The sequence below is a fragment of the Triticum aestivum genome, chromosome 1D (genome assembly GCF_018294505.1).
Source record: "Triticum aestivum cultivar Chinese Spring chromosome 1D, IWGSC CS RefSeq v2.1, whole genome shotgun sequence".
NCBI lineage: Eukaryota > Viridiplantae > Streptophyta > Magnoliopsida > Poales > Poaceae > Triticum > Triticum aestivum.
In genome coordinates, this window is record NC_057796.1 from 422,382,196 (window position 1) to 422,399,666 (window position 17,471).

The following is a 17,471-nucleotide window of genomic DNA, read 5'->3' on the forward strand; positions in this document are numbered from 1 at the left end:
TGGTTTGTCTTTCTGCATCCTCTGGTTCCTGGTGTGCCAGGTCCATTGTCCATGATGTGCACTTTGCAACCTTCTGATACTTATGGCACTTATAGATAGTTTTTGCCTTTGATGATGTGTCCACCATTCCAACCTCAACTTGGTGGGGTTTGCCTGGTTGGGGTCTTGTTCACCGTGTAAATCTCTGGTTACTTTTCGATTAGGTACCTGTGGTGTCCAGTTGGCAAATGCCAATTGGACCCAAGGGGATAGGACATATACGGCGCCAGGATACCCAGAGAATTTGCTCACCTACACTTGAGTTGGTTCCCCTGCTCTCACTTGCTGGATCTTCCCCGGAGCTCAGGCCAGGTCTACAATGGCAATGATCAGCCCTGCCGCCGCCACTGTCGTCACCGCCAGGCCGGCGCAAGCTCTAGGTAGGCAACCTTGTCAATTGTCATCCCCTGTAAGAATGTCGACCATATGAAGTTTGTTAATGTTGAGACGCTGATGCTGGGGCACTGGGCTGCAGGGCTCCCTCAGCTGAGGGTGACCAGGGCTGAGAAGCTGAGGTGCGGCTACTCCAAGGACGGCAAGGAGGCAGCTGCGGCGAGTCCGGCGGTCGTGAAGGGCGCGCCGCTGCTGGCCGCGGCGAGCGCAGCGGTGTCTGCGACGGCGGCGTCCCCGGCGCTGGCGCTGGTGGACGAGCGGATGTCGACGGAGGGCACGGGGCTGAGCCTGGGGCTGAGCAACAACCTGCTGGGGTGGATCCTGCTGGGCGTGTTCGGCCTCATCTGGTCCCTCTACACCGTCTACTCCTCCACCCTCGACGACGACGACGAGTCCGGCGGCCTCTCCCTCTGAAGTCGCACCACCACCACCATCTTCTTCCTCCTGCCTGCCCCGCCTCATCCTTGAAAGCTTTGCGTAATTACCGTCAGCCTAAGCATGGACGAATGCTGAGTTACTGATTACGGTAGGTGAACTGTAAGATGCAGTATATGTCAGTGTTAAACCGTTGCAGTTGTTAACTTGTTGTTTGGATCTTCAACGCAAATCTCTGCCAGTACTACGAAGCAAGTCCAGTTGTGTTAATTCATCCATCTCACACAAGCCTTGCGGTTCAAAGTAAGATGAGGCCTTGTGTATAGTTATCCACTTGTACACGTCCCTAACTCACTTATGAAACTAGGTGGTAACTTTAAAACTCGAAAAAAAATGAAAAGAACAATCAAAAGTGGGATATAGTTTTAAACTGAAAATTAATCGGGATTGCTAAATCTCAGTCGACTAAGACTTGTTTGGATACTGGGATTTTACTAAACCAGTTTGGCCTACACATGTTTTCGGCTATAACAAACTAAAACTCTGTTTGGTTAACGTAACAAATCCCTGGATAAGGAGATCTTAGTTTTAGTAAAACTGAAAAACCGAGTTTATAAAAAAACGACTATTTGACGTTTTTCTATAAACCAATTCTTCATCTGCCGCCGCGATCGGCGCATGGCGCAGCTGGCATGCATGTTTCTTCTTCCCCAGCAACAACTCATCTTGCATCGCCCATGGCCATCACCGTAACCGGTCCTCCCGCGCCGCGCCGGCCGCGACGTCGACCACTGGTCTTCTTCTTCCCCAGCGACAACTGGTTTTCTCCTTCCCAGCGACAACTCATCTCGCAGCGCTCATGGCCGTTGCCATCGCCGGGCCGTCGTCATCACTGTTAACCACTGATCCTTCCTCCGCGAGCACTCATCCCGCGGCGGCCGTCGCATCACAGTCAACCATCGGTCCTTCCCAAGCAGGTCGGCACTACATCACCAACGTCTTCAGGGCTTGGTTCGAGTCCTAAATGCTTGTCTCAACAATTTGATCTTGAGCATGTGCAGCCTCAGCAGATTCCTTGTATGCTAATTCTTGTTCTTCAATGATTGGTCATTCACATGTCTGTCACACGAGTGTTATTTCTTCTCCTAAGATTCATGTTCGTGAGCATTGAGACGGCCTACCACGGCATCCATGATGGATTGCTAGACACGACCATCTCTTCTGCCGATGCGAGGACGCGGCGGCGACGGTGCAGTCCGCCAGTCCCCCGTGCTTAAACATGTTTTACCATCCAAACAAGGTCTTGTGCATGCTTATTCCTAACCGAAATATTAATAAAACTAGTTTTCCAAAAAATCCTACTAAAACATGTTCTGTTAAAACTAGGCATTAATTTCGTTTATCCAAACAACCACTTAACAAAGATTAAGTTGATACTATATTCATGCGATCGTGTGTGAAGATTCGTGTAAAATTTTCTTTTAAATTGTTTGTTTCTTCTTTTTATATGTTCTGTTACTTGACTCTCAAAATTCGTGAGATCTTGCGTGATCTTCTTTTTATATGCTCTGTTACTTCTTGCCACGTCCAAAATTAATCGCTGCTTGGGTGGATAACTTACATGTTAATGGTGGGTAGCTTTTGGGTACAAAAAAAAGTATCGTCGAAATATACTAACATGAGATCTAATGTTGAAGGTCTCAAGGCGACTAGTCCAATAGTAAAACCGGATCATAAACGGTTTGACCTACAAAACCTTTTGAATTTCGCATTTACTACAGGATGACATCAGCAATTTTGTCATTTAGTACATGCATTCAAACCAGTAGGGTTGTCAGAACTTTTTTTCGAGCGTGCCAATGGGAGTCGGTGAATTGTCCTAACCACCATTGGGTTCACAGTCCCGTCCAGATGCGTTTGTCTATCCGCTGTCCGTTTTGCTGACCCAAACGGACAAAAAACGGACAAAATCCGTGTCCGTTTGGATCGGCCGGTTAGAGTTGCCCTAACACCCTATGGTTATGCCAAATCTAGGGCATCTTATGGCTAGTCGTGTCCTTATTTTAGGAGTTTGAACATCAAACATGCAGAAACAACAAAACCGAAAAGGTTTAAACATCCATTAACTCCAAAATTAAAACTTGAACATTTGAGAATAAAAAGAAAACAAATAAAAACGGAAATGATAAATCCTGAACGTTCGGATTTGAAGTATGACAACCTTAATGTTTTTCATGGCAACTTTAGTTGACATGAGCTGAAAGTTTAAGCGGCAAACATGGCAATTTTCTCGCAAAAAACTAACTAGGACAAAAATTGCCACGGCCACCTCGCGTTAACTAAATTTGAGGCCTCCTTTGGTTTGCAGGAACTTTGCAGGAATTCTATAGGATAGGATTCTTGTAGGAATTTTTTCTTTAGAGCCCTTTAGTTCATAGGAATGAATTCCTATTCCTACATAGGATTGGTTCTTATTCTGCATATTTCAAAGAAAAATAAACATGAGCCTAGATTCAATGTAAAAATCCTACGATGTGAATCAAATGACATCTCTTTTCCTATTCCTACTCATAGAATTTGAGATACATGTCAGCTCATTTCCTATAAGTTTCTTATTCCTATGGTGATCCTATCATACGAACCAAAGGAGACCTGAACGTTTGGGATTTATCGGGGTCCAATAGAAAACGTGCTAGCTATAACAATCATTCACATAAAGAAAATATAAAGGGCAGCGATCTGCGCCGGCGCACCGGCCCAATCGTTGGGTCGGTCAAGCCCCAGCCGTCAGATCTGGGCCCCCCGAGCCATCAGATCCCTTCGTCCCCAACCTCTCTCATCTTCAACCTCCCGCACGGAAAAAGGAGAGGCCAGCCTTCGCACGCGCCGACGCCTTTGCACGTGCCAACCGCCTCGCCTCCTCACCGCCGGTCGCCGCCCTCACCTATGCCGCCTTCATGCGTTCCTCACCTCCGTGGATGCAGCAGCATGCGCCCATGGTTGCACTCGTGGTTGCAGGTTTGCAGCTCCGGGGGAGATGGCCGCATCTCCGGTGGCGCCGGCCGCAACACCTGTCATTGTGCTCGCGCTGTACCTCGCCGTGTGCCCACCCGAGGCTCTTGCTGGTTCCAACAAAAAACGACACCGGTTGTAGCAAAAAAGTTTATCGCTTCCAGCAAAAAAGCTTACCGCTGCAGCCCGCCGTCGTCATTGTAGCAAAAATGTTAACCGGATGTAGCTTCTGTGGTTGCTGATTGCAGCAAAAAAAATGATGTGGTTGTAGCAAACACAAAAAAAGAAAAAAGTTCCCATCGTTTTCAGAAAAACTTTGACTGTGGTTTGCTGGTGGCAACAAAAATGTTAGCTGTTAGTAGCAAAATATTGTGCTGGTTCCAGCAAAAAATGCTCGTCGGTGCCGCCACCATGTCGTCCATGAAGCAAAATTGATCACCGGTTGTAGCTTTTGTGATTGCCGGTTGCAGCAAAAACATCTTCTGGTTGCAGCTCACATCGGTACTTCCAGCAAAACTCTTGTCAACCGCCCTCCATGGTTGCATCATCTTTTCTACATGGTTGTAGCACCGACTCTGTTGGTTCCAGCAAAAAATCAGCCGTCTTTTATTTCCAGCTTTTTTATTCATCGGTTCCAGCTTTTTATTTTGTCGGTTGCAGCGTTTTTCCCAGCCGGATGCAACACTTCGTAGCAGAAAAAAGATCTTAATGTGGCTGGAGGTAGAAGAAAGGTAACAGATAAGGCAAGAGATAACTAGGGAGAAAAAGAAGGGCAGTCATGTGGGCCCCATATCGTGCGCGTGAGACGTGTAGGAGCAGTTTGCCTGGGACCGCACCAGTGTGGCAAGAAAAGTCAGCGTGATACGTGTGTTGTGCGCGTGAGTGAGCGTGACCGGCCGAAAATTGGCCGGCGCACCGTATATAAAAGTTTCCCAAATATAAATGGGTTGACTCCGGAAAGAAATTTCTTTAGTGTAGCTAGGCCGACGTGTTATCCTTTTTTAGGGGAGGCTGGCGTGTTATCAGTAGGTTATAAAAAAGAAAGGAATGCAACAACTGAGCGATCTGCTTTCAGCTAGGACATGGCCCAACATGTAGTTCGATCATTATGTTGCCCTTTTTTCTCTTTATTTTTGCTGTTATTTCTGAACGAGACACGAAAAAAATCCTTGTACTACAAGCGATGCCTCAGCAAATAAATCCAGAATCACGCGCCGGCCGGGATCAGGACCCCGGCCCCGGCGGCGCCCTCTTGTCAGGCGTCCCGCACTTGGCCGGGACGCGCCACCCGGCGGACTTGGCATTCCTCCTCTCCGGCGGCGTCATGGCCGAGTAGTTGTTCCACTGCCGGAGCACGTCCCGGAGATCGCTCAACTTCTTCCCCAGGCCGAAGCAGCAGGTAGCGTGCATGGTGCACGCCCTGGCCATGTCGTTGCGGAACAGCCGGCAGAATCCGCCGAAGCGGGCCGTGTCGAGGAACTGGAACCGCAGCCGCAGGCCGCCGTCGGCGGAGGCCAGCTCGTGCTTGATCTGGTTGAAGACGGCCTGCTCGTGGTCCCTAGGGAACCGCCACCGCGCCGCCCGCCACCGCCGCATCATCTCCACCGTCCGCCCCGTCGCCTTGACGTAGTAGAAGCCCGTGTTGGGCCAGTTGCCGTCGAGCGCGTCGGCGTCGCCGGAGTAGATGTCGCAGGACACGGCCATGTCCGCGTGCACCCCGATGTGCCGGAACGGGTCCCGGAGCCACACCACGTCCACGTCCGTGAAGAGGAAGTTGTGGCCGAGCTGGAGGACGCACTGCTGCAGCTCCAGCTTGGCCCACACGAGCTCCAGGTAGGCGTCGCTCATGAAGTCGCTGGCGGAGCTGAGGTTCATGGCCGTCGCCTCGGCCTCGAGGAGGTAGCAGTGCGGGTGCACGCGCCGGCAGTGGCGGTACGCGGCGGCGTCGACGGCGACGATGAGCGTGTGGTTGAGGAGGTGCGCGATGCCCTCGCCGTCGCGGAAGCTTCCGCGGAAGAGGTCCAGCAGCGACCCCGGCGCCGCCCACGCCTCGTTCACCGACGTGATGATCACCGTGCGGTCGTCCGTCGCCACCTTGGGCAGCAGCTCCGCCAGCCCCGGGAATGCTCTCACCTCCTGCGCATGCATGCATGTGAGTGTGACATGAGCATGCAAATTAAGTAACACTGCACTGCACATACATTGATACGCACCTTTTCTTGAGCTGAACCATGAGTAGAGATGAGGTTGGCATGGCTCATCTGCTGATGAGCTGGTCCATTCTGATTCCCCAAGCTTGGGATTGAGATGCTTGCCAGCTTCTCGCCGAGCCGGTCGGAGGCGAGGAAGAAGAGCAGCACGGTGGGGAGAAGAGCTCCGAGGAGGAACGATACCGAGTGGCTGACCCTGGCGCCGTCGTGCAGGCTGCCCATGTCGATCGCCCAGTGGCCACCCTCCCCTCGTTGATGGTAGCTAGTGGTACGTAGAGGCAAAATAAAATGCTACTCTATCGTCATGCAGCTTCCCAAGTGAGCCAGTGAATCGCAAACCTCCATGTGCATGTGCATTCATGGCCGCGACTGAAGAAGAGGTGAAAGTCCACTGGGGATGCAAGTGCGTTCATGTGCAATTCCATTACTCGATCCAGATGCAAATTAATTATCGTATCTGCTGCCACAGCGAAGCACGTATGAACCCCTCTGATCGCGCCCATTCTTTTACGTCTCTCGATGTAGGCGCTACCTACGGCAGGAAGACGAAGTTGACTCAGGCCTCTGGGATCGATGGAGCTCCGGGAAACGTGTGCGGTGTCTATACGTTGTTAGAGATCGAGCAAGTACAATATTAACAGTGGGTTATAAGATTGTTTTCGTAGCACTTTTGATAATGTAGAGGAGAGAGACAATGAAAAACAAAAGAGGTGGACTCTTATTCATGAGTGTCCTTATGTAAAAAAGGTAAATGAGGGAAAAGAGAAAGATGACTAACATTTGTTTCTGGGAAAACTATCAATCTATTAATCTTCAATCATGGCAGTACAACAAACACTAAAAATAATAAAAAATTATATCTAGATCTGTAGACTACCTATCGATGAATACAAGCACTAAAGCGAGCCGATGTCATCGCCCCTCCCTCGCCGGAGCCGGACAAAACTTGTTGTAGTAGACAGTCAAGAAGCCATCATGCTAAGGCCCCATAGGACAAGCGCACTAGAACAACAACCGGCGCCGTTGAAGAGTAGCGTAGATCGGAATGATCCAACCTAAAGACACACAAACGTAGACGAACTGCGACAAAATCCGAGCAAATCCACCAAAGACAGATCCGTCGGAGACACACCTTCACAGGCCCACTGACAATGCTAGATGCAACAACGGAACGGAGACTAGGCGGGGAGAACCTTATTCCATCTTCAGATAGCTGTCGTCGTCTTGGCTTCCTGAGCAGGCACAAACCCTTAACAAAACTTGAAGGAACATCTAAAGACGAGCCCTCCCGCCGGCAAGGACCGGGATCCACCGCGCCGCCATGGCCCTAAGTCCACCGGAGACTAGGCGGACCGGCGGCGGAGCCGGCGGGAGACTGAGGAAACCAAGCCTTATCTTTGGGGAGGAGGCGTCCACAAAGCGATGATGCACGTTTGAAAGATGATTAACCTAACAGGCAATCTTAGAGCCAACCCAATTGGATCAGATCCCCCTCCCCCTCCCGAGTCGCCCCCCGCGTGGGCGGCCGGGAGGCCCCCAGATCCCGTCGGCCGGTCCTCCCCCTCTCCTCCACCTCCTCCCTCGTCGCCGCCCAAGGGCGCGGCCAGGCGAAGCCTGCCGTCGCCGGCGGTGGCGGGGACTCGGGCCCTCTCGTTCGGGTGGGGCTGGCGCGGGCCGGCGCCCCCGGGCCGGAGCGTGGCGGCGGGCCGGACGCCACGACGGGTGGTGGCGGCACCTCGACGACTTCGCTCCCCCGCGGCAAACGGCCTCGCGGTCTGGTGCGTCGCAGTCGCCAGGGACGGCGGCGGCGTGGCCGGATCGGTTTAGGGCAGCAAGGCCGGATCTATGCCCAGGCGTGGGCCTTGATCGCTGGATTGTCGTTGGCATGGTGGCGGGTGCGACTCGTCGGCAGCTGGGCAGATACGTCGGGATTCTACCCTTGTCTGGTTCTTGACAGCGCGAGCAACTCCGGGGGAAACACTAGATCTCCTTGGGATCGAGCGATGGTGGCGATTTTGCGTCGTAGTCCCTCTTTAGGGCATCGTTTTGGAGTTTACTCCGGTTGAAGGGACCAGCGACGTCGGCGGCGCACGTCTGGTGGAGCAACTGCCGATGAAAATCGCGCCGACTACGGTCATGGCGGACGATGGCGGCGTCTTAGATGTCGTTCCCTTGTCGAGGCATCGTCGTTGCAGTCTGCGTCATCAGGCTTGGGATGCTCCGGCGGAAACCCTAGATCTGGGTCTTCCGGATCGGATGATGATGACGTTTTATCGCTTTCCCTCTTGGGGGCATCGTTTTGGAGCAAGTGATGGCTGGGGGGATGGTGGAGCGGTGCTTCATCTCACTCATTGATGGCGGCGGTTATCGGCGGCATGGCGCTGTGGAGGCTCGGCGTCCGATGCGCGGGATGGACTCGCACATGAGGAGGTAGATGTCTGGCGTCATGGTGACGTCGATGGCAGAGTGGCCAGACAAGATAGATGCCTCAATTTGATCTGAAGACGGACCTGTGGAAGATGGCGGCGACGACACACGAGTGCGTCTGACCTGATTGTGCCCCAGACCCGGTATGTGGCTCGGCTGGGGCTTCCGGCTTTTGATGTTAGGCTTAGGTGAGTGGTCTGAGTGGTCCAGCTAGCACCCCTTCATCGTATGGATAGGAGTAGCGGCATATGTTGCCAAGATAGTGTATTCAGGCATATTGTTGTATACTTTGTAAGGTCCTCGAGAATAATCAATAAAGTGGCCGTATGCATCTCCCAGATGCAGAGGCCAGGGGTCATCCTCCTTTTCTAAAAAAAACCAACTGGATCAGTGGTTAATAGTGCCAAATCTTAATGACATGGCGGTCTTATATACTCAGTTGTTGGCTATGTTATTAGCCTTGCTCTTATTCTGACATGGCTCTCGGGTCACGGGTGAGAAGAATGAATAAGGGCATCTTCAATAGTATGTTTGTTTGTTTCATCGTCTCTAAAAAATAGCCATGTCATGAACCAATATCTCATCTTACAACTACTACAACAAAGTGTATATATGTAGTTTAATGAAAGGTGAAATATATTCTCTCGCTGCCATAATATCTACAAATGGATGTAAGTAAGGTGTTTTCTAGGATATGCAAAAGAGTTTGCGCGAATCTCAAAGTTGGACTGTACGCCCGACATAAGGTCGGACACCCAAGTCGTTGTAGAGTTTGTTTTTCACACTTACGGCGTCTCCAATAATTGTAAGATAGTTGTCGGTAGATTTTGCCACATAAGATTTTTTTTATGGCATAGCAAAGAATAAGTGAGGAGAGGAGGGGGTTGTATTTTCATGAACCAATAATCTTTGCACAAGCTTCAAAAAAGATTGAGAAATACCTTGTGTATTATCCGTCCTTGCCAAAATGTAGTGCATGTGAGATTTTTTAAAAGTCAAGCTATAAAAACTTTGACCAAGTTTGTATGAAAAAAGAACATCTATAATACCAAATTAATACATTGGATTCATCATGAAGTATATTTTCATATGTTATACATTTAACATAGTAGAAAGAGATAATTTCGCAATAAACTTGGTCAAAGTTTACATAGTTTGACTTAAAAAAAATCTCACATGTACCATATTATGGCAGCGAGAGAGTATATTTCACCTTTCATTGAACACATACACTTTACATCATATCTACAAATCCAATAGCCAATGGAATTATGTTGGAAAAATAAGGATTAACGCCTAAATTAAGCATAGTCACTTGAATTGAAGGCTGTATTAATGATCTGTATTAATCTATCTCATCTCGTGGTTACAAGCCGAGGGTTTTTATTAATTTAAGTTGGGTCAAATCTCATCGAGTAAATAGCATAAAACTACCACTTTTCGTGCTAGGGTTCCAGAAAACTACCACTTTTTTGTTTGTGACTGATACCTACCACTTTTCTCGTCGGCTGTCTCAAAAAACCCAAACCGCCCGTTGCTAGCGTTTTGAACCTTTTCTGACGGTCCGGGCCCGCCTGTCAGGCCACGTCAGCACCGCGCGTGATGGCGAGGCCGTTAACGGCCGTTACTCAGACCGACCGGTGCGGTCGGACCGCACCCGCTCACTCGCTGTCGGCAGCATCTCTCTCTCGCTCCTCCTTTCCCCCGTGCTCTCTGTCTCTCCCGACGATGGCGGCGGCGAAGAAGAAGGACGACGGCGAGCCTGGGGCGACAGCCAGCGGCGAGGGCGGTGCTCACTCCGAGGTCAACAAGTGGCTAGGCAGCGCAAGTTTCCCGACCCAGCGCTCGTCTGGGCCACCGACGCAGGAGGTCCAGATCTCGCCGGCGTTCCGCGCGGCCAGGGCAATGGCCAAATGCATCCACGCGGATCCAGAAGGCGGGCACCAGTGGGCCTCCTCACTTGGTGGCATGGAGTAAGTTATGAATTGTTTTAATTATTTTTCTTAGTTTATTTATGAACTAGGGTTAGGATTTGTTTCTTAGATTGTTAATAAATTAGTTTCTTTGGTATATTATTATGTATACATTGTAAGCAATATATGAATTAGGGTTTAGGTTTGGATGATATGTTGTGCAAGTGAAACTGTTGCATACTTTTTAACTTGAAAATCTGAAGAAATCTGAATGTGTTGTTTCTTTTTTTGCATAGTTTGGATGATGAAGTATGGGAATTGAGGCAGCATTTTCAGGGTAGAGACAACATGGAAATGAAGTTTTCCTTATCAGAAATGAATTACCTGTTATTGTTAGCACTTATTGAACTTGAGGGCTATGGGTTGGATGCCTATCTGTCATATGTTAAGGATGAGGGTAAGGGGCTGGAGGGGATTGAGGTTTTGGACAGTGATGAGAAGGTGGAGGAGATGCTAGATTTGTTTGCTGAGAAGAAAATATTGAACATAACAGTGAGAGAGGCTAGTGACCCAAATCCAGCAGATGCAAACATGGACCACACCTTGCTTGAAGAGCAGATTCCAATGAGTCAAGTTGGTGATCCCATTGTTTATAGTGTTTCCCAAGAAGGTGTCCTTTTCCCTGTCTCAAATTCTTCACAACCTCCACTTGTGCATGTTGATCCATATTTTAACACACAACAGAGCTGTAATTTCAACAAGGGAAAAGAGGCAGTGGAAATTGAAGGCATTGAAGCAGAAGATCAAGATGAAGATGAGTTGGACAAATCCTCTTCAGATTTTGAGTTTTTCAGGGGTGATTACAGAGGGAAGAAAATTTCATACAAGTCTTGGGCTAGGGGAGAAGATGAAGGTGGTGTAGGAACAAGTCAGCACTATAGGGAAGAGGAAGAGATGGTTGAGCATTATTTTGGGGCAGCTTCTGAACCCTCAGAGTTTTGGCAGGAGCCAAATGGTTCTGAAGAAGATGATGAAGAAGAAGCTTCAGATCATGTGAAAACTGTGGCACAGAAGATACCTGTGAGGAAACAAGGCCCAACAAGCAGATCACACAGTGAGCCGGATCACATAAAGTTTGAAGATTTCGTGCTAGAAGCTGATGAGTTCTGCTTTCCAGGTGATGAAGGCATTTCTGATGAAGAAGATGATGCACCTAGGTTGCCTTGTGGCAGGAAGATAAAATTGAAGAAGAAGGAGAGAATATGGTATGATTCCTCTAGGCCTGATGCACATGAACAGTTTAGGATTCATTTATGATTTCTGAATGTGGTAGAGTTCAGAGAAGCATTGAGAAACTACCATGTTAGGACACTTAGGAACTTTGAGTACCATAGGAATGATCCAAGTAGGATCATAGCCTGGTGCTTAGATAGAAAGCATGGTTGTGAGTTTTATATTACTGCTTCTAAGATTGCCCATGAGTCAACCTTTAGCATCAAGAAGATGAATCTTGATCACACCTGTGGAGCAAGTGGAGAGAACACAAAGGTTACCATGAAGTGGGTTGCAAAGGCTGTTGAGGATACTGTAAGATCCAATCCTGGTGCAGGTGTTGAGACTATACTGAGTTATACAAAAAATAAATTTGGAGTACATGTTCCAAAAAGTTTGGCCTACAGGGCAAGGAGGAAAGCAGTTGATGTTGTGCAAGGGGATCACAAGACACAATACTATGGGTTAAGAGACTATCTGCAGTGTGTTTTGGACACAAACCCTGGTAGTAGGTGTGCTGTGACAACAAAGGAATTTGAACTCCACCCAGCACCTACCCCAAGGTTTCATTACATGTTTTACTGTCTGTTTGCTTGTAAGGAGGGGTTCCTAAATGGTTGCAGGCCTTTCATAGGTAAATCTAGTCTGTATAGTGCTTAAATAGGGATTGCATTACATGTTTACTAAGCACTAATGGCTTAAAATGCAGGTCTTGATGGATGCTTCATCAAACTAAGCACTGGGCAGCAAATCCTGGCAGTAACAGGGAGAGATGGCAACAACAACATCTTCCCTATTGCATTTGTTGTTGTTGACAAGGAGGAGACAGATAGTTGGACTTGGTTTCTTACACAGTTAAGGATAGTAATTGGTAGTGGCAACAAGTTTGGGCCCTACACAATTATGTCAGACAGGCAAAAGGTACAACTACTCTTCATGATTTAACTGCTTTTCCTTGCACTATGTAATGCTTTCTCTACTTCACTAGTTATTAATACAAAATCAATGAACAGGGTCTGCTCAATGCAATAGAGGATGTATTTCCTGATTCCCCTCAAAGATTTTGTTTAACACACATATATGCCAACTTCCAATCAGCTGGGTTTAGAGGGGATGAATTGAAAAAACATCTAGACCAGGCTGCATATTCTTTCACTAAGCATGGGCATGATCTGGGCATGGAAGCATTGAAGAAAGAGAGTGAGGAGGCATGGAAGTGGTTGTCCAACATACCAGTCCATACTTGGGCCAGGCATAGAATGGATATTATATGCAAGATAGACCTTGTTGTAAACAATCTTAGTGAAGTTTTCAACAGGATGATTCTGGATGTTAGGAACAAGCCCATAAGGACAATGCTTGAAGGAATGAGGACAAAACTCATGATCAAGTTTCAAAAGATTAGGGAGAAGACAGAGCCATGTAGGTGGGATATCACACCCACTTACTCTGAGATATTGGAGGAGGCCAAGAAGTGGGCAAAATATTGTGATGCATATATGGCTGGACCAGGCATTTGGCAAGTTACAAGTAGTTCAGAAAAGACCTACTGTGTAAACCTAAACAACTACACTTGTGACTGCAGGAGGTGGGATATGACAGCTGTTCCATGTAGTCATGCTATAGCAGCAATGCAGAAGGTGAAGCTACACCCTGAAGATTTTGTTCATGAGTTCTTCAAGAAGCCCCTCTACTGTGAAACCTACAAGCATATTATATACCCTGTTCCAGGCCCTGATTGTTGGCCACACACCATGGGGGATGACATATCTCCTCCAGTATTCAAAGAAAAGAAGGGTAAAAAGTAGACAGCTAGGAGGAAAGGACATTTTGAGGTACCTGTCAAGAAGGATACATCAAGAATTGGGACAGTGACTTGTAGCAATTGCAATAAGAAAGGTCACAGATATACCACCCGTGGTGTTCCATGAAACCCAAACTGCAGATGAGAAAGAATAATCACCAGGTATGCTTATTCATAAAGAAATTTTTGTTTCATAGGCTAGGTGGTTTAATTCTAATTTGCTTTGTTAAACGTGCAGGAGAATAGGCCAGACTACTCTTCATCTACCATGGCTACTACAGGTGTGGTTGCACCACCACCACCATCAGCACCATCAGCACCAGCCATAGCTAGGAAGAGGCCTGCAACAGCCACAGCTACTCCAGGACCAGCAAAGAGGAACAAGGCAGCTACTTCTGCTACTCCAGCACCTGCCACATCAGCACCTGCCAAGAAGACCAAAGCAACCAAGAAGACAAGGGCTCCTAGCACATCTTCACCAGCCAAGAACACAAGGTCATCCATTGCCTCTCCAGCAAAGAACACCAGAGCATCAACAGCCAGCAGAGGAGGGGGGTACACAGGTTTCAATGCTCCAAGGTAAGCTGCTCACTCTGAGATGGAGATTGGGTCCAAGAGGGTTAGGAAGCCAACTGGAAAGTGGAAGGCATATTTCACTGCTAGTGGTAACTATTGAGTGCTGGAAAGTTGTCTTGTTTACACTGTATGAGTGCTGAAACCTAAGTGTTTGCTTGCTGAAACCTATGTATTTGTTAGCTGAAACTTGAGTGTTTGCTTCCTAAAACCTATGTATTTGCTTCCTGAAACATGAGTATTTGGTTCCTGAAACCTATGTATTTGCTTGCATTATGAAACCTGAGTGTTTGCATTATGAAACCTGAGTGTTTGCATTATGAAACCTGAGTGTTTGTGACTTCTGGGTTGCACTTCCTGAAAGTTATGAGCTTTGCAACTGATGCACAGATTGATAGAAACATTCTTTCAAAGAATCAAACATTCTTTCAAATAATCAAACATTCATAGATTCCACCATGCAAACATTCTTTCATACAAAGAGTTGTACAGAAAGTGGAAGGGGTACATAGCTCATAATCTTATTCATAATAAAAATAACTACTAACAACTCTCAATCGTAACGACCGAAGAAACGACGCCACTTTGCTCTGGTAGAAGGGTGAGGAGCGATTACTGCCTGTGCCCTAGCCCACCTGATGATCTTCCCTGAGCTCTTGCGCCTGCCGCCAGGGACAAGAACTGTGAACTCATCTGAGTTGCACTTCTCCAAGATCTTCTCTGCCAGCCTCCTCTTGAACTCCAGCTCCCACTCTAGCTCCCAAGCTGATGGCATGGGCACTGCAGGGCGAGCCCTTTGCCTCCTCACATCCACTTCATGCACTGCCTCCTCTTCCTCATCTGTCACCTCCCCAAGCTCTGGATCCATCTAGGGTTTCAAGAGGTGGGGTGTGGCGGCAGTGTTCTGGAGGGAGGAGGGTGGGTGGAGTAGGCTATTTATGAGCAGTGGAGGGTGGGTGGAGTAGGCCTAGGTTTGTAAATATAACTGGGCCACAAAGCCCAGGTACAAAACACTAATAAACATAACTACCTTTTAAACATAAAAAGACACATAGCATAGTCCAGCAGTGCTTATCACTGACTCCATAACATAGCATAAGAGGTTCAAATACAGGCAGAACATTCATTACAACTTAGTTCATAACTTAGCATTAAAGGTTCTAGCAGCATAAACTACAGCTCTTAACATTGGCATAGACATAGACTAGATTAGCTTCACACTCCCCAAAATGTACACCCCATATCTTCACATCAGATTGTTAGGCAACATACTTATAAAGGCCTTGGATGTACTTCACCATCTCCAGAACACACTTCATGAATCAAGGATGGCCTTGATTTTCTCAAGTTTCTCCTTGCTTGCATGCCCATCCTTCAGCAGCTCATTCACCACATGCTCAAGCTTGGCCTTCTCTATCTTAAGCAAATCTCTCTCCTGTTCAACCTCCTTTTTGCCTTCCTGATATTCTTGATAATGTCAGCTTGACTCTGTAAAATGCACCTTTGTTCCTTGGCAAGTTTGAGCTTCTCCATCTGAACCTCCAACCTAGCACTCTCTTCTACCTCTTTCTTCTTCTTCTCAAATTCTTCCTCCTCAACTGCCTTCTGGTAATCCATGTGGTCTACCCTACCATCCTGCCAATCAAAAATCTTGGATACATCTTGGACAAGCTTTGTGTACTCAATGCACAGCTTGTCATTTTCAGTCTTAAGCTTGGCCAAATGCTTCTCATACTTCTGCTTATCAACTACCCTGCCACAATTCTGTTCATGGTACATGTCCCACAGCCTGGACAAGCAATTCTGAAGAATTGGATGCCAGGGCTTGTCAACCCACTCAGTAACACCACAGTTAACACCTTCACTCTGCATTTGGAAATTGAAATATACATCACTAAGTGCACTCAATTTCATAACAACAAATCATATCAGACTAAGAAACTGAAGGTGAGGCTTAAGTAAACTGAATATGTTGTTTAATATAACTCAAACTATAACTGGAACCCAACCTGCTTGTACAAGTACATTCACAAATATATGCTTCCTATACATAAGCATTTTTGATAGTAACCATATCCCTCAATACCTTAATACAAGGCATATTGCAGTTCATCCTAAATAATACAGTGCAGGTTCATAAGAGCAACTTGTCAACATAATATTGTGTGGGTTCAGAAAAGCAACCTGGCATCCTTGTAAATACATGTGTGGGTTAAGAAGAAAATGATTCCAATTAAGGTACTATACTTGCGGCACTGGACAACCATAGAAACGCCTTCCAGTTAAGGTTCCTTCAAATGCCACACACTTAATTGGCCTCATGTGGTGCATCATGCAGGTGGGTTCAGAAAGCTCCAGCTGGCCACAGAAAAGAGGCTCCATGGTGGTGTCAGGGGTCTCCTGCATGAACACAGCAACAAAATCACCTTAGCTCACAGAACCAGACATAGATCACAAATTAATTCCCAAATCCAGCAAGAACCCTAACCCAAACCCTAGTTTTCAAGCATACATAAACATAGCTCAAACAGCAACCATAACCCTGCCTACTAAATAACAGTAACCAAAGCTTACCCTAGCTCACCAAGTTGAACACTAACCTAATCTAGCTCCTAGATGAACCCTAACCCTAGCTCAGCAGATCGAAAAACTTACCCAAAGAGCCATGTCCATGCTTGTGATGTCGCACTCATCCTCTGAGCTCGTATCCCCGTCATTCCAGGAAGGCATAGCGGCGGTGGAGCTTCCACAGCGCAAGTCGCCGCCGGCGTCCAAGAGCAGGAGTACTCCAAGAGCAGAGCGGAGAGGAGAGTGAGAGCGAGAGAGAGATGAGTGCGGGCCGGGGACCAGAGTGAGAGCAGAGTGAGAGGGAGGGAGACGACTTAATGAGCGGTCCGACCGCACCGGCTTGGTCCGAGTAACGGCCGTTAACGGCCTCGCCATCACGCGCGGCGCTAACGTGGCCTGACAGGCAGGCCCGGACCGTCAGAAAACGGTTCAAAACGCTAGCAACAGGCGATTTGGGTTTTTTGAGACAGCCGAGAGAAAAGTGGTAGGTATCAGTCACAAACAAAAAGGTGATGGTTTTTTGGAACCCTAGCACGAAAAGTGGTAGTTTTATGCTATTTACTCAATCTCATCCGGGTGTTCATCAGGGAGCCTACGAGCATCTTCAATAGGCGCGCAACACACGGCACGCTAAATAATTTTTACAGCGCCGAATTTTTTTTTGCACGCAGCAGATCACTGGCTCCAGCGGCCGCGCCAAAATATGGCGCGCGAGCAGCTCCAGTAGGTGCTGCAAAAATGGCGCGCGAGCAACCTGTACTACGATGCAACACATACGAACAATATGAAACAATATATAGATAAAATTCAAATAGCATAGTTACAGCCCAGCACCACAAACTTGTCCATACCATACAAATAAAAATAGATAAAAATGATACTACG

The 17,471-nt window shown here is 47.7% G+C and overlaps 2 protein-coding genes across 2 annotated transcripts; one reads left to right on the top strand and one right to left on the bottom strand.

Moving 5' to 3' along the window:
* The first annotated feature begins 107 nt into the window (after nucleotides 1-107).
* Nucleotides 108-1,033, top strand: LOC123172465 (photosystem II reaction center W protein, chloroplastic). The gene is made up of 2 exons (XM_044589425.1): nucleotides 108-419; nucleotides 515-1,033. The coding sequence occupies exons 1-2, from the start codon at nucleotides 359-361 to the stop codon at nucleotides 844-846; spliced, it is 393 nt and encodes a 130-aa protein (XP_044445360.1). The 5' UTR covers nucleotides 108-358; the 3' UTR covers nucleotides 847-1,033.
* Nucleotides 1,034-4,922: 3,889 nt separating this feature from the next.
* Nucleotides 4,923-6,385, bottom strand: LOC123172474 (uncharacterized protein At4g15970). The gene is made up of 2 exons (XM_044589436.1): nucleotides 6,033-6,385; nucleotides 4,923-5,955 (listed from the first exon to the last, which is right to left on the bottom strand). Exons 1-2 carry the CDS (start codon nucleotides 6,249-6,251, stop codon nucleotides 5,044-5,046), a joined length of 1,131 nt encoding a protein of 376 aa, XP_044445371.1. The 5' UTR covers nucleotides 6,252-6,385; the 3' UTR covers nucleotides 4,923-5,043.
* Between the last annotated feature and the right edge of the window lie 11,086 nt (nucleotides 6,386-17,471).

Bases quoted from the DNA above. Each gene is read 5' to 3' on its own strand.
- LOC123172474 (XM_044589436.1), bottom strand. From the start codon at position 6,251: ATGGGCAGCCTGCACGACGGCGCCAGGGTCAGCCACTCGGTATCGTTC. The intron at 5,956-6,032 runs GTGCGTATCAAT...ATGCATGCGCAG, and splicing joins ATGGTTCAGCTCAAGAAAAG to GAGGTGAGAGCATTCCCGGG.
- LOC123172465 (XM_044589425.1), top strand. From the start codon at position 359: ATGGCAATGATCAGCCCTGCCGCCGCCACTGTCGTCACCGCCAGGCCG. The intron at 420-514 runs GTAGGCAACCTT...ACTGGGCTGCAG, and splicing joins CAGGCCGGCGCAAGCTCTAG to GGCTCCCTCAGCTGAGGGTG.